Source organism: Palaemon carinicauda, chromosome 12 (genome assembly GCF_036898095.1).
Source record: "Palaemon carinicauda isolate YSFRI2023 chromosome 12, ASM3689809v2, whole genome shotgun sequence".
NCBI classification, from domain to species: domain Eukaryota; kingdom Metazoa; phylum Arthropoda; class Malacostraca; order Decapoda; family Palaemonidae; genus Palaemon; species Palaemon carinicauda.
Window position 1 is genome coordinate 153,045,792 of NC_090736.1, and position 13,894 is coordinate 153,059,685.

Sequence of the window (13,894 nt, forward strand, 5' to 3'; positions counted from 1 at the left end):
CATCTTTCTTTTTTCCCTCTCATAGTAATACATCAGCCACAATGGTTACACACTGGCTAGAGGTCTAATTTGAAGCAATTCACCCATCCTCCTGGCAAAAGGGATGATGGGATGATGTCTTACCAAACCTTTCTCTTGATGCGCCTTAGGGAGATAGGTTTTGTCTCCTAGAACTAGTTTCCTTTTAAGTGGAGATAAGTTTTCTGTCTCCTAGAACTAGTTTCCTTTTAAGCCAGTAATGGCCGAAACCCAGCAGCTTCTGCAGTTTTATGAATAGCTGTTATGAGGTTGGAGTTGCTTACCTCTCTCCTTTACAGGATCAGGAAGAGTGACATAATCAGGGAAGAAAAGAACCCCTTAGTTTTTGTTCTGGGAGACTTCCTCCCACCAGTGTTTGAGTGTTCCAATTTACAAATAATAAATTTTAAAAGAATTTTGTATATTTCTTAGTTATGCAAACATGAGTCACTTTATCTCATGCTTTCACAAGATCCATGGAAGCTATCTAATCTATGGAAATTGCTGAGAGAGATTGGGCAAATAAGGGTTAAGGAAGGTCTCGGGAAATATTTAGAATTATACGTTGGTAATGAGAAAAAGTAGTGAATTAGTCCACAGCTTTATCCAGAAATTTCAAAATATGACTTGCATGAAAGTCAGAATAACTTTCCCTTTTCCATATTGGTATTTTAGGAACATTTGCGAAAATTTTTGATTGTATAATAGAGTTCATTATCAACAAAAATCTTTTCAAGGTTTCTATATGTTTAAAAGAAATCTTTTAGCAGGATTCCCACTAGTAAAGGCTATGATTATTTCCTTGTTGGAAGGATTTCCATTCAGTCGGTCTGCTTTTGCAAGGTATCATGTATGTAATGGTTCTTTTCATGAAACTTTGTGCTGTAGTTTCTTCACAACTTATTTATGAATTAATGTTAAGCAGAGATAGCATTCTCTGCCTTTTCTTTTAAGCACTTATTGTTTTGCAGATGGTTTGGTACTGTAATTGATTCTTTTTCGTTAAGGTGTAGATTTTTCCCGTTTTTTTATGTTGAAATCATTTGATTTTTATGGTACATACAACAGATTATTACAAAGAATTGAGTTTAAGACGGGTGAATTTATACTCATGATACTCTTACTCTGCAGAGTGCCAAAATAGACGGAAGCACCAGAACAATAGATGATGAAGTCAAGAAGCTGAAAGAGGATTTAGCACGGAAAGAATTTCGAGATGCGGAAGCGAACTACAAGGACAAGTACTTTGAGAAGAAGGTATGTGTGCATACCACCTCTTTTGCACAATGTTACGCAAGTAAACAGTTTAAAAAGTATTTTTCACTGTCCACTTTACATTGGCTACATTGTTTACTAATTTTTAACTTTCCTTCATTCCTCAAGTCTACTAGCTTAGATGCCCAACTTATTTCACATCATTTTGAATATAGAAATTGAACTTTGTTATCATGCTAAGCAACTGGAACCCACTTTTTGCAGTAAATTGATCAAGCAATGCATATTTGTTACCTATTATCCAGTTGCTTTTCCTTTGTTGTATGGTTGAAGCAAGTTCTTAGATTGTAAATACAAAAATTACTAATGCTGCATTGTTATTTTGATTTATTTAATGAGATTTGAACCATATTTATAGAAACAGGAGTAGCCTTATTTATGTATTCCTAACTGAGACATGGAAATTATTGCAAGGTGAAGTTAATGAAGCTAAACAGCTAATTATGAAGAAATCAAACATGAATGTTATAAAGTAAAAGGTAGAGAGCAACATTGCAAAGAACCTTAACTCGTCTTTGATGGGCCTTGAAAAATTCAACTTTGTAATACAAACAACTATTTCTTTTCCATAATTTCCAACTCCTTCAGTAGCTGTTCATGTTTGAAGTAGTGGTTTGTACCATGTTATAAACACAATGAATATTTCTCAATGACTAGTCTTATAGAGGAAAAGCATTTAGTCACAAACTCTTTTATATCCAACCAGAGAAAAGTTGCAGTATACTTAAATTTTTCAATGGTCTGAGTGCCTAGGGGAGCAGTGTCACTTGCCAGTCGTGCAGCTATTTATCACTTGTTAATTGCAATGTGCCGTTTATATTTACTAATAGTCTATTTAATGACACTTAATAGGTCAGTTGAGAAGATATAGGTTTAGTGCATGAAAGAAGAAAATGTTGACTTTTCATTCTAATATTCTGAGTATTTTAATAAACATTTTGAATTCATATAATGCATTCATGTATTAAAAGCGAGTGAGCTGAAATAATACTGTACTTATAGATTTGCTCCATTTTATTTTCAGTGCACAGACATAGCTATTGATGATCTTGACAAGTATTACACTGCTTTAGACAGTGCCATCATGCGTTTCCATTCTGACAAGATGCACACAATTAATGCAATCATCAGGGATCTGTGGCGGACCACATATAAAGGAAACGACATTGACTTCGTAGAAATCAAGACTGATGAAAGTTTGTCACAAGGTTAGTGAAATGCTTTTTATCCTTAAGACTTATTGAGCTATACGAAAAAGAAAATAGTTCATTTGCAAGAATTAGTTAATTAAAATGTTGCCAAAAAGTGCCTTTTGCTTGAGTGGTCAAATTTTTTTGTGAGAGTTTGGCACTCTAAGGGTTAATAACAGACTTCTGTCACAGGTGCTGATAAGAGGCGGACGTATAATTACCGTGTAGTTATGGTAAAGAACGGTACAGAAATGGACATGCGAGGTCGTTGCTCAGCTGGCCAGAAAGTCTTGGCTTCCCTGATTATAAGGTACTACTTGAATATCTCATGTTTATTGAAAAGAATAGATTTATTTGAAATACATGGCAGTATAAAGTTGATAGAGCAAAAATGTTGCTGCATTTACGTTGAAATTAAATTTACGTTACGGGTATTTTAGTGTTTTTCATCTTGTCTGTCATTTTTTTATTTTTCTATTCCAGGATGGCATTAGCAGAAACTTTTAGCTTGAACTGTGGCATCTTAGCCTTAGATGAACCTACAACCAATTTAGATGCTGAAAATATTGAGGCTTTGGCAAGTGCACTTCTCAAGTATGTTCTACTTATTTATTTTTTCTTTTCATTACATTACTCTATTGCACTTAGTGTTTGCAGTGGGTTCTATTGTTATGTTATTAATATTAAATACATTTGATATTTTTCAAGTCAAGCTACAACACTATTTGGAAAAGGAGAATATTTCAAGCTCAATGCCCTGATAGAGTAAGTAGTCCAGTGTGGCATAAAACATGGATAAGTAAGGAATGAATAATAAAAGGGAAATGAAAAATGGATGAAATTAAGCTATATAACAGTGTTGGATAACTAAGTCTGGGATGTTTGCAACTTTGCTCTTTTTCATAGTCATTGCAGTTTCTGTAAAGACGATCTAGCATAACTCTTGGCTGTGTTTTACTAAGGACAACACACCAAGACAGAACTAATAGATATGAAGGATAGTAATTTTAGAGAATATAATCTTAATGGTACTTTGTAACAGCAATCAATACAATGGATTTAAACTGTCCTATTACCTAAACATTTGTAAAAGCTGTTTCTAGCAGTATTACACTTCCTATATACTACTGTATGCATAATTTTCAATATTAATCTTACCCGATGATCATGTAGCTGTCAACTCTGTTGCCCGACAGAAATCTAAGGTCGGGATACGCCAGCGATCGCTATACAGGTGGGGGTGTACACAACAGCGCCATCTGTCGAGTAGGTACTCAGGTACTTCTTGTCAACAAGAACTCAATTTTTCCTCTGTCGTGCCACCGGCAAGACCTACTTGGATACGCTGTTGTTTCTGGAGTTGTTTTTCACGATTTTGGTGATGTATTCGCTCTAGATTTTAGCCTTCGCTATTCAGGAACCTTTATCATTAGCTTAGCAAGCTTTTTGATTTAATTTGGATTAATTGTTAACGAACTTTGCTAGATTTTGGAATTCCCCCTTGACTATTTCTACAATTCAAGATGTCTGACCATTCTCAAGTTCCTAAGTACAGGCAGTGTAGCGTTAGGGCTTGTTCTAGGCGTCTTCCGAAGGCCTCCATAGATCCTCACACCGTTTGTTCCAATTGTAGGGGTAAATCCTGTCAATTGGAAGATCGATGTGAGGAATGCGCTGGGCTTTCGGAATTCGATTTTAACGAATTCCTTAAAAATGCACGTAGGCTAGAGAAGGATAGGATCAGGAGGAGTTCTTCTCGCTCTTTTGATTTTTCCTCTCCCCATGCCCCTCAACCTATTCCTTCCCCTGTAGTGGTGACTCCCGACCCTGCTACTAGTGCTCAGCCCTCCATGGCGGACATGATGCGTGCCATTCAGGCTCTTGGTGACAGAGTGGAGTCATTAGCTAATGACCGGAATCAACTTTTGGCAGATGTCAAAGAGTTGAAAGCGCATAGTGCAGTGGGAAGTGTAGTGAGTGCAAGTGAAGTGAAAAGTGTCAGTGTCAGTGTTGCGCATGAGGGTACATCTGTTCGTGCCAGTCGTCCTCCCAGTCCGGGACCTCTTGCAAGCTCCCAAGCCCAGGGGAGAAGCAATGTCGAAGGACCAAAGGGTTCGGCAGGCCTTGATCACCGTACGGATGTACCCTCAGTGGTTGCGGACGTATCTGTCAGAGATCGTCCCATCCACAAACAGACGAATGAGCCCTATCATTCCTCGTCTGTGGAAGAAGTTTCGAGGAAGAAACGTTGGACCAAGGTCTCACGACCTCTCAAGCGTAAGGTCCCTTCCGAGCGAGTCCAACGGCCCAGGTGTAGCCACTGGGTCAGTTCGGACTCGCCGCAGTCTTCCGAAGACTGCACACCTCCCAAGAGAGGTAGAGTGGTTCCGCAGCAGGCAACTACTCCGTCTGTTGCCGCACCAACCACGGTAGATCCTAAGTGGTCCATGCTGCAGACTATGCAGTCTCAGCTTGCTTCCTTTATGCAGGAGTATCGTGCTGAGAAGGTTGACACTGCACCAGTTAACCTACAACCTGCCACGGTTGTGCGCTCAGCAGATACTGCGGCTGCCTGCTCCCACACTCCACCTGTGAGAGCTCCACCACCGATGCGCAGTCCACCCTGCCAGCCGCATGTTCATGCTGCACCCTCCGTTGACATGCGTGAGCTACCGCATCAGCAGTGGGAAGGTGCTGTCGAGCTGCCGTGTTTTGACACTATGCGGCATGCTCCGCAACCCACGGCAGTCCCTCCCACGCACCAGCACTCTGCTTTTGTTGTTGCCAGCTCGCAGACTGACCAGCAGCGGCATGATGTTGGATCCGCAGCAGCTACGCATGCACCCGTGCTGCCGGATTCAGCCGTTCAGCTTTCTGCTCCACCTTTGCCACTTCCTCCTCAGCTTTCGGATGATGGAGTATCCGATGACGAAGCTGCGCATTTGGACGATCCGCACTCCGACTTAGAAGAACCCAAGTCTACGCCTCCCTCCTTAGACTTTCGGAAAGTCCTTGCCTTGTTCAGGGACTTGTATCCGGAACAGTTTGTGTCTGCAACCCCTCGCTCTCCTCCCTCCGAGTTTGCTCTGGGCATGCAGTCAGCAGCTCCTGCCTTCACCAAACTTGTTCTCGCACGCTCATCCAAGAGAGCTTTGAGGGTTATGGGAGAGTGGTTGCAGTCCAAGAAGCAACTGGGAAAGACTGCTTTCATCTTTCCGCCTACCAAGCTTGCTTCCAAATCTAGCGTCTGGTATGCCACGGGAGAGGAACCCGGCTTGGGAGTTCCTGCCTCTGCCCAGGGCGACTTCTCAAGTCTGGTTGACTCTCCCCGCAGGCTGGCTATGAGACGATCTAAGATTTGCTGGTCCTTTTCTGACATGGATCATCTGTTGAAGGGAGTCTTTCGTGCTTTTGAGATCTTCAACTTCCTTGATTGGTGTTTGGGAGCGCTAAGCAGAAAGACTTCCCCTTCTGATAAGGACTCTGCCATGCTTATCATGTCTAGCATGGACAAAGCCATTCGGGATGGGTCTGGTGAGCTTGCGGCTTCGTACGTGTCGGGAGTGCTTAAGAAGAGAGAACATCTTTGCTCCTTGTCGGCTGGGATCACTCCTTGCCAGAAGTCGGAGTTGTTGTATGCTCCGCTCTCCAAGTGTCTCTTTCCGGAAGAGCTGATCAAGGGGATGGCTGCCTCGTTGATCCAGAAGGATACCCATGACCTGGTGGCGTCCTCCGCACGTAAGGCTAAAGCTTTACCTTCCGTGCCTAGACCTAGGATGGACACACCAGCGTCTAGGTTCATCCCGCCCTTTCGTGGCAGAACCTCCAGCAGAGGAGGTACCCGTGCCGACAGTCACCGTGGCAAATCGAAGAAGGGTTCCAAGTCCTCAAAAGGCAGAATCTGACTGCCTACCTCTCCAGACAGCAGTGGGAGCCAGGCTCAAGAACTTCTGGCAAGCTTGGGAGAGCAGAGGTGCAGACGCTCAGTCTGTGAAGTTGCTGAGGGAGGGGTACAGAATTCCGTTCTGCCGCAGTCCCCCTCTAGCAACGTCTCCCATCAAGCTCTCTCCCAACTACAAGGAGAAGGACAAGAGGCTAGCGTTGCAACAAGAGGTGTCGCTCTTGCTACAAAAGGGAGCGGTAGTCATAGTCCGGCACCATCATTCCCCGGGCTTCTACAACCGTCTCTTCCTGGTAGCGAAGAAGACAGGAGGTTGGAGACCGGTGCTGGACGTCAGTGCTCTCAATGCTTTTGTCACCAAGCAGACGTTCACAATGGAGACGACGAAGTCGGTCCTAGCAGCGGTTAGAAAGGAAGACTGGATGGTCTCGTTAGACCTGAAAGACGCTTACTTTCATGTCCCCGTCCATCCAGACTCCCAACCTTTCCTAAGGTTCTTCTTTGGAAAGGTCGTGTACCAGTTCCAAGCCCTGTGCTTTGGCCTAAGCACGGCACCTCTTGTGTTTACCAAACTGATGAGGAATATTGCCAAATTCCTTCACTTGGCAGACATCAGAGCCTCCCTCTATTTGGACGACTGGCTTTTAAGAGCTCCGTCAAGTCGTCGCTGTCTGGAGAATCTCAGATGGACTATGGATCTGACCAAGGAATTGGGTCTCCTGGTCAATATAGAGAAGTCCCAACTCGTCCCATCCCAAACCATTGTCTATCTAGGTATGGAGATTCAGAGTCGAGCTTTTCGGGCTTTACCGTCGGCCCCAAGGATCAGTCAAGCCCTAGAATGCATCCAGAGCATGCTGAGAAGGAACCGATGTTCAGTCAGGCAGTGGATGAGTCTAACAGGGACACTTTCATCGCTGGCCCAGTTCATCGAGTTAGGGAGACTCCACCTCCGCCCCCTTCAGTATCATCTAGCTGCTCACTGGAGAAAGGACATGACGCTAGAGGCGGTCTCAGTGCCTATTTCCGAAGAGATGAGGTCTACACTGACGTGGTGGAAGAACAGCATTCTTCTCAAGGAAGGTCTACCATTGGCTGTTCAGACCCCCGACCACCTTCTCTTCTCGGACGCATCGGACACGGGCTGGGGTGCGACACTGGACGGACAGGAATGCTCGGGCACGTGGAATCAGGAGCAAAGAACACTTCACATCAACTGCAAGGAGCTTTTGGCAGTTCATCTGGCCTTGATAAACTTCAAGTCCCTCCATCTAAGCAAGGTGGTGGAGGTGAACTCCGACAACACCACAGCCTTGGCGTACATCTCCAAGCAAGGAGGGACTCATTCGAGGAAGTTGTTCGAGATCGCAAGGGACCTCCTCATTTGGTCAAAAGATCGAAAGATCTCGCTGGTAACGAGGTTCATTCAGGGCGACATGAATGTCATGGCAGATCGCCTCAGCCGGAAGGGTCAGGTCATCCCCACAGAGTGGACCCTTCACAAGAATGTTTGCAGCAGACTATGGGCCCTGTGGGGTCAGCCCACCATAGATCTATTCGCTACCTCGATGACCAAGAGGCTCCCGATGTATTGTTCTCCGATTCCAGACCCAGCAGCAGTTCACGTGGATGCCTTTGTTCTGGATTGGTCCCATCTAGACCTGTATGCGTTCCCTCCGTTCAAGATTGTCAACAGGGTACTACAGAAGTTCGCCTCTCACGAAGGGACACGATTGACGTTGGTTGCTCCCCTCTGGCCCGCGAGAGAATGGTTCACCGAGGTACTGCAATGGCTAGTGGACGTTCCCAGGACTCTTCCTCTAAGAGTGGACCTTCTGCGTCAGCCGCACGTAAAGAAGGTACACCTAAGCCTCCACGCTCTTCGTCTGACTGCCTTCAGACTATCGAAAGACTCTCAAGAGCTAGAGGCTTTTCGAAGGAGGCAGCCAGAGCGATTGCCAGAGCAAGGAGGACATCCACTCTCAAAGTCTATCAGTCAAAATGGGAAGTCTTCCGAAGCTGGTGCAAGGCGAATGCAGTTTCCTCAACCAGTACCTCTGTAACGCAGATAGCGGACTTCCTTTTACATCTAAGGAATGTAAGATCCCTATCAGCTCCTACGATCAAAGGTTACAGAAGCATGTTGGCAGCGGTCTTCCGCCACAGAGGCTTAGATCTTTCCACCAACAAAGATCTACAGGACCTCCTTAGGTCTTTTGAGACTTCAAAGGAGCGTCGGTTGACCACACCAGGCTGGAACCTAGACGTGGTTTTAAGGTTCCTGATGTCAGCAAGGTTCGAACCGCTTCAATCAGCCTCTTTTAAGGATCTCACATTAAAGACTCTTTTCCTCGTTTGCTTAGCAACAGCTAAAAGAGTCAGTGAGATTCACGCCTTCAGCAGGAACATAGGTTTTACATCTGAAACGGCTACATGTTCCTTGCAGCTTGGTTTTTTAGCTAAAAACGAGCTTCCTTCTCGTCCTTGGCCCAAGTCGTTCGAGATCCCAAGCCTGTCCAACTTGGTGGGGAACGAACTAGAGAGAGTACTTTGCCCAGTAAGAGCTCTTAAGTACTATTTAAGACGTACAAAGCCATTACGAGGACAATCAGAAGCTTTATGGTGTTCTATCAAGAAACCTGCTTTACCGATGTCTAAGAACGCAGTTTCTTATTACATCAGGCTTTTGATTAGAGAGGCCCATTCTAATCTGAAGGAAGAAGACCTTGCTTTGCTGAAGGTAAGGACACATGGAGTTAGGGCTGTCGCTACTTCAGTGGCCTTCAAACAGAACCGTTCTCTGCAGAGTGTTATGGATGCAACCTATTGGAGAAGCAAGTCAGTGTTCGCATCATTTTACCTCAAAGATGTCCAGTCTCTTTACGAGAACTGCTACACCCTGGGACCATTCGTAGCAGCGAGTGCAGTAGTAGGTGAGGGCTCAACCACTACATTCCCATAACCTTTTTTAATCTTTCTCTTGAAATGCTTTTTATTGTTGTTTTTTGGGTTGTACGGAAGGCTAAGAAGCCTTCCGCATCCTGGTTGATTTGGCGGGTGGTCAAATTCTTTCTTGAGAAGCGCCTAGATTAGAGGTTGTGATGAGGTCCTTTAGTATGGGTTGCAGCCCTTCATACTTCAGCACCTAGGAGTCGCTCAGCATCCTAAGAGGATCGCTAGGCTCAGTAAGGAAGACGTACTTAAAAAGGCAGAGTAATGGTTCAAGTCGACTTCCTTACCAGGTACTTATTTATTTTATGTTTGTTATTTTGAATAACTGCTAAAATGAAATACGGGATACTTAGCTTCTAATGTTAACATGTATGCTGGTCTCCACCCACCCCCCTGGGTGTGAATCAGCTACATGATCATCGGGTAAGATTAATATTGAAAAATGTTATTTTCCTTAGTAAAATAAATTTTTGAATATACTTACCCGATGATCATGAATTTAAGGACCCACCCTTCCTCCCCATAGAGAACCAGTGGACCGAGGAGAAAATTGAGTTCTTGTTGACAAGAAGTACCTGAGTACCTACTCGACAGATGGCGCTGTTGTGTACACCCCCACCTGTATAGCGATCGCTGGCGTATCCCGACCTTAGATTTCTGTCGGGCAACAGAGTTGACAGCTACATGATCATCGGGCAACAGAGTTGACAGCTACATGATCATTGGGTAAGTATATTCAAAAATTTATTTTACTAAGGAAAATAACATTTTTCCCAGTCTTCACTTTACATGTATTTACATTCCATGGTTATATTTAAATGTATGAGAACTAGAGTAGTAGCATATTAAAAGACATTTTGCATAAGTGGGCTGTGTTTATATTTCATTTGAATGCAACTAATATTATTTTGTATGCTTTCTTAAACAATGTTTTTGGTGTAACTTTTATCTAACTTTTTGCATACTTTCAACATATGCCTGTACAGTCTGCCATACTTATCCAAGTATTTGCTTTTTGCAGCTTCTCTTATACATGAATAGTTTGTTGTACGTACGTTCATCGTATTTCTTTGTCAGCCTGTTTATATATTTATAATTTCTGTTATGATTGTGCTGAGAGATATATGAAGTGTCAGAAATGATAACTAAATATCCCAAAAGCGTAGAATTTGCCCAGAAAAATACACAGACAAGAATACTGAATGTTATACTTGCCACATCTAGGTTATGCTCTCATTTGGTTCATTTAGCATATATATTTACTTTTTAGTAAGTAACCCTATAATGTCACCTGCTTCCATAAATGTATATTTTGTTCTTCTTTGTATAAAGACCAAAGGCGAATGGCATTTATGAATAAAAAGAAAACTAGGGGTAAAAGTAACTGAGGATCTGGAGCTATTGTTCCCTCTTCATAGCTGTCACTTAATATCGAGTATTAGTTTCAAAAACTTTAATGAGTTCTCAAATGAAAAACTAGTCCAATTCTATATCCACACACTTCAACAGTGTGGGTTTACATTATCAGGAGGTAGATGTGGGTTTTCACGTCTTAACTGATCTTCTTGCTCTTTTTACATCATTCTCCTGTTAATGTTTTTTTCCCTCCAAGCAATGCAGTCATGTGCATCTCCCAGGTTTTATGATGTCATATTTTCATATATGTTTTCAGATAGCCCTTTTATTTTTAGTATTATTATTTGCAAAGGTACAACCCTAGATGGAAAAGCAGGATGCTATAAGCCTAAGGGCTCCAACAGGGAAAAATAACCCATTGAGGAAAGGAAATAAGTAAACTATATGAAAAGTAATAAACAATTAAAATAAAATATTTTAAAAACAGTAACAACATTAAAACAGATTTGTTCCGGCGTAGATGCAAACCCTCCACTATTTATAGGGTATACTTTTGGCGCAGCTGAAAGTATACCCTATAGATAGCTTCAGTTTTGTGTGCTAGGAAAAATACAAATTACTTACAAATTTGTTATGTTTCATATATAAACTGTAAAAAGACTTGTGTCAGCGTGTTAAACATAAAACATTGGCTGCAAGTTTGAACTTTTGAAGTTCTACCGATTCAACTACTTGATTAGGAAGATCATTCCACAACTTGGTCATAGCTGGAATAAAACTTCTAGAATACTGTGTAGTATTAAGCCTCATGATGGAAAAGGTCTGATTATTAGCATTAACTGCATACCCAGTACTGTATTATGAACAGGATGGTACTGTCTAGGAAGATCAGAATGTAAAGGATGGTCAGAATTATGAAAAATCTTATGGAACATGTGTAACAAAGTAATTGAACGATGGTGCCAGAGATTAATGTCTAGATCAGGCATAAGAATTTTAATAGATTGTAAGTTTCTCTCCAACAAATTAAGATAAGCAGCAGCTGAAGACTAGATAGGCAAACAATACTTGAAACAAGGTAGAATGAAGGAATTAAAATACTTTTTTTTTTTTTTTTTTTAGAATAGATTGATCATCGAAAATCTTTAAATCCTCTGTCCACCCACTCTTTGGGTTTCCTTGCTTAACTCTGAGTAGAATACTTGTTTTGGAATGGGTGTATCCTTCATTCTGACGCTATGACCAGTCCATCATAATTGACAGTGATAAGGGCTTCAATACTTAAGCAATTTTACTTCTAAAATGCTGCTGTTTGTTCGATGATCTTGCCAACTGATTTTTAGGATTTGTCGCATGCAGTGTTGATGGAATTTTGTTTCCTATACAGGTACTTTATAAGAAATTAAAACATAACAATGGTATGAAAGTATACTACTTGTATCACATTTTATAAATTGAATTTTCTTCATAAATATAATGAGGAGGATAGTCAAACAGGATTTCATGTGTTGTCCTAAGAAGATTTTATTTTATTGAAATAATTATCCCTAGTTATTTGAGTTATAGATTGAAAGAAATTTAATTTATCTTAATAGTCAATTTGAATACAGTTGAAGGGGATCCTTTTGAGAAATCTGGAGTAATCATATATATATAAATCCAGGTTGAAGGAGTAATGAGATTAGAGAACCAGAAAGGTTAATCGAACAGTATTGTAATTTATAATAGAGAAAGGAATAAAAAGCTTAAAAGAACCACCCATAAATATCAAGAAACGGAGATATATTCTCCTTCAAATTGCAAGTAAAAATATATCACTGTTTTCAGTATCGTTGAGAAGAGAAGACATCAGAAAAATTTCCAGCTGGTAGTCATCACTCACGATATGGAGTTCCTTCAGAAACTGGCCATGCGAGACTACATGGAGTATTATTATAAGGTGTCTCGAAACGAAAGGTAGGTTTGAGGTGCAATTACTTTATCTTCTCATCCAGAGATTACTTTGAAATACACTACAGTATTTTGTTTTATTTAATGAATGCCTAAATGAATACAGGTAGACTTAAACTTACATATGGTAACCTTGTATGGTAAATAATTTTCTTCTTTTCAGAGGATTGTCGACAGTGAAAAGGATGTCTGCTGATACATTATAATGAAAGTAGCATTTCCGTTGATACCATATCTCGTATCAGTTAGCAATGCAAAAATTTACAAACGGTATTGAATTTTCTCATTATTTGTTATGTAGGGATGTTGATGTTGATTTTAGTTATCTTGTACAGTACTCTGTGAACCATTAGAAATGGTTATATCCAAGGTATGCAGGACTTACATGGAAGATCATGATTTCATATTATCAGGTATGCATCTTACACTGATTGCAATTTTAAAGAATTTTATATATTCTATTTCTGATAGTCTTGGGAAAATAACTGATTTCAGTGAACATTTTATTAATAAATATTAGTTTTTAATAACATCTTTTTCTTATCCTTTTGTGAAGTTAAAAGATTTAGTGTTGTTTTGTCCTTTTTATGAAGTTGTGTAGTACTGTAACAAAATTATTAATCTGGAAAGGATAAAAATGATATTTTCCTAAGATAATGGTGAAGAAATATTTGGAGGATATTGAAATAACTATACAGTGTTCATAATGTGAAATCTTGTAGAAGTTACTAGAATGTGTGAGTACAATCTGTTATAGAATATAAACGGACCAAGTTGGCTCTCAAAGGTTGTTGAATACAGCTTCTCAGAGTAATTTTACAAATTTTCCTACAAGTTCATATTGATTATTTCAAGCATTTCAAAATCTAATGCATTTTGCTTGAATAGATTCACTGATAAAATTTTGGATATTGATGTCACAAAAGATTTTGTACTGCACATACATACTTTTAGTGAATAGTTCAACAATTTGATAAGATAACAACCCACAATAGATTCGTGTTTGGATATTATTGAAAGTTACACATACTGCCTTTATTAATCTTATTATTATTACTAACTAAGCTGCAACCCTAGTTGGAAAAGCACGATGCTCTAAGCCCAAGGACTCCAACAAGGAAAATAGCCCAGGGAGGAAAAGAAATAAGGAAACAGACCTAATGGTGTACTCTCAAGCAAGAGAACTCTAACCCAAGACAGTTGAACATCATGGTACAGAGGCTATGGCAGTTAAGCAGATTTTGTATTTATG

General features: G+C 40.9%; 1 protein-coding gene across 1 annotated transcript in view; it reads left to right on the forward strand.

Moving 5' to 3' along the window:
* LOC137651334 (DNA repair protein RAD50.L-like) overlaps nt 1-13,167 on the forward strand; it is a 116,885-nt gene extending 103,718 nt beyond the window's left edge. The window contains exons 23-28 of the mRNA XM_068384623.1: nt 1,150-1,275; nt 2,318-2,501; nt 2,676-2,793; nt 2,967-3,077; nt 12,520-12,648; nt 12,806-13,167. Of these exons, the coding sequence (XP_068240724.1) occupies nt 1,150-1,275; nt 2,318-2,501; nt 2,676-2,793; nt 2,967-3,077; nt 12,520-12,648; nt 12,806-12,848 (711 nt within the window). The 3' untranslated portion in view covers nt 12,849-13,167. The remainder of the gene's footprint in view (nt 1-1,149; nt 1,276-2,317; nt 2,502-2,675; nt 2,794-2,966; nt 3,078-12,519; nt 12,649-12,805) is intronic.
* The last annotated feature ends 727 nt before the right edge of the window (nt 13,168-13,894 follow it).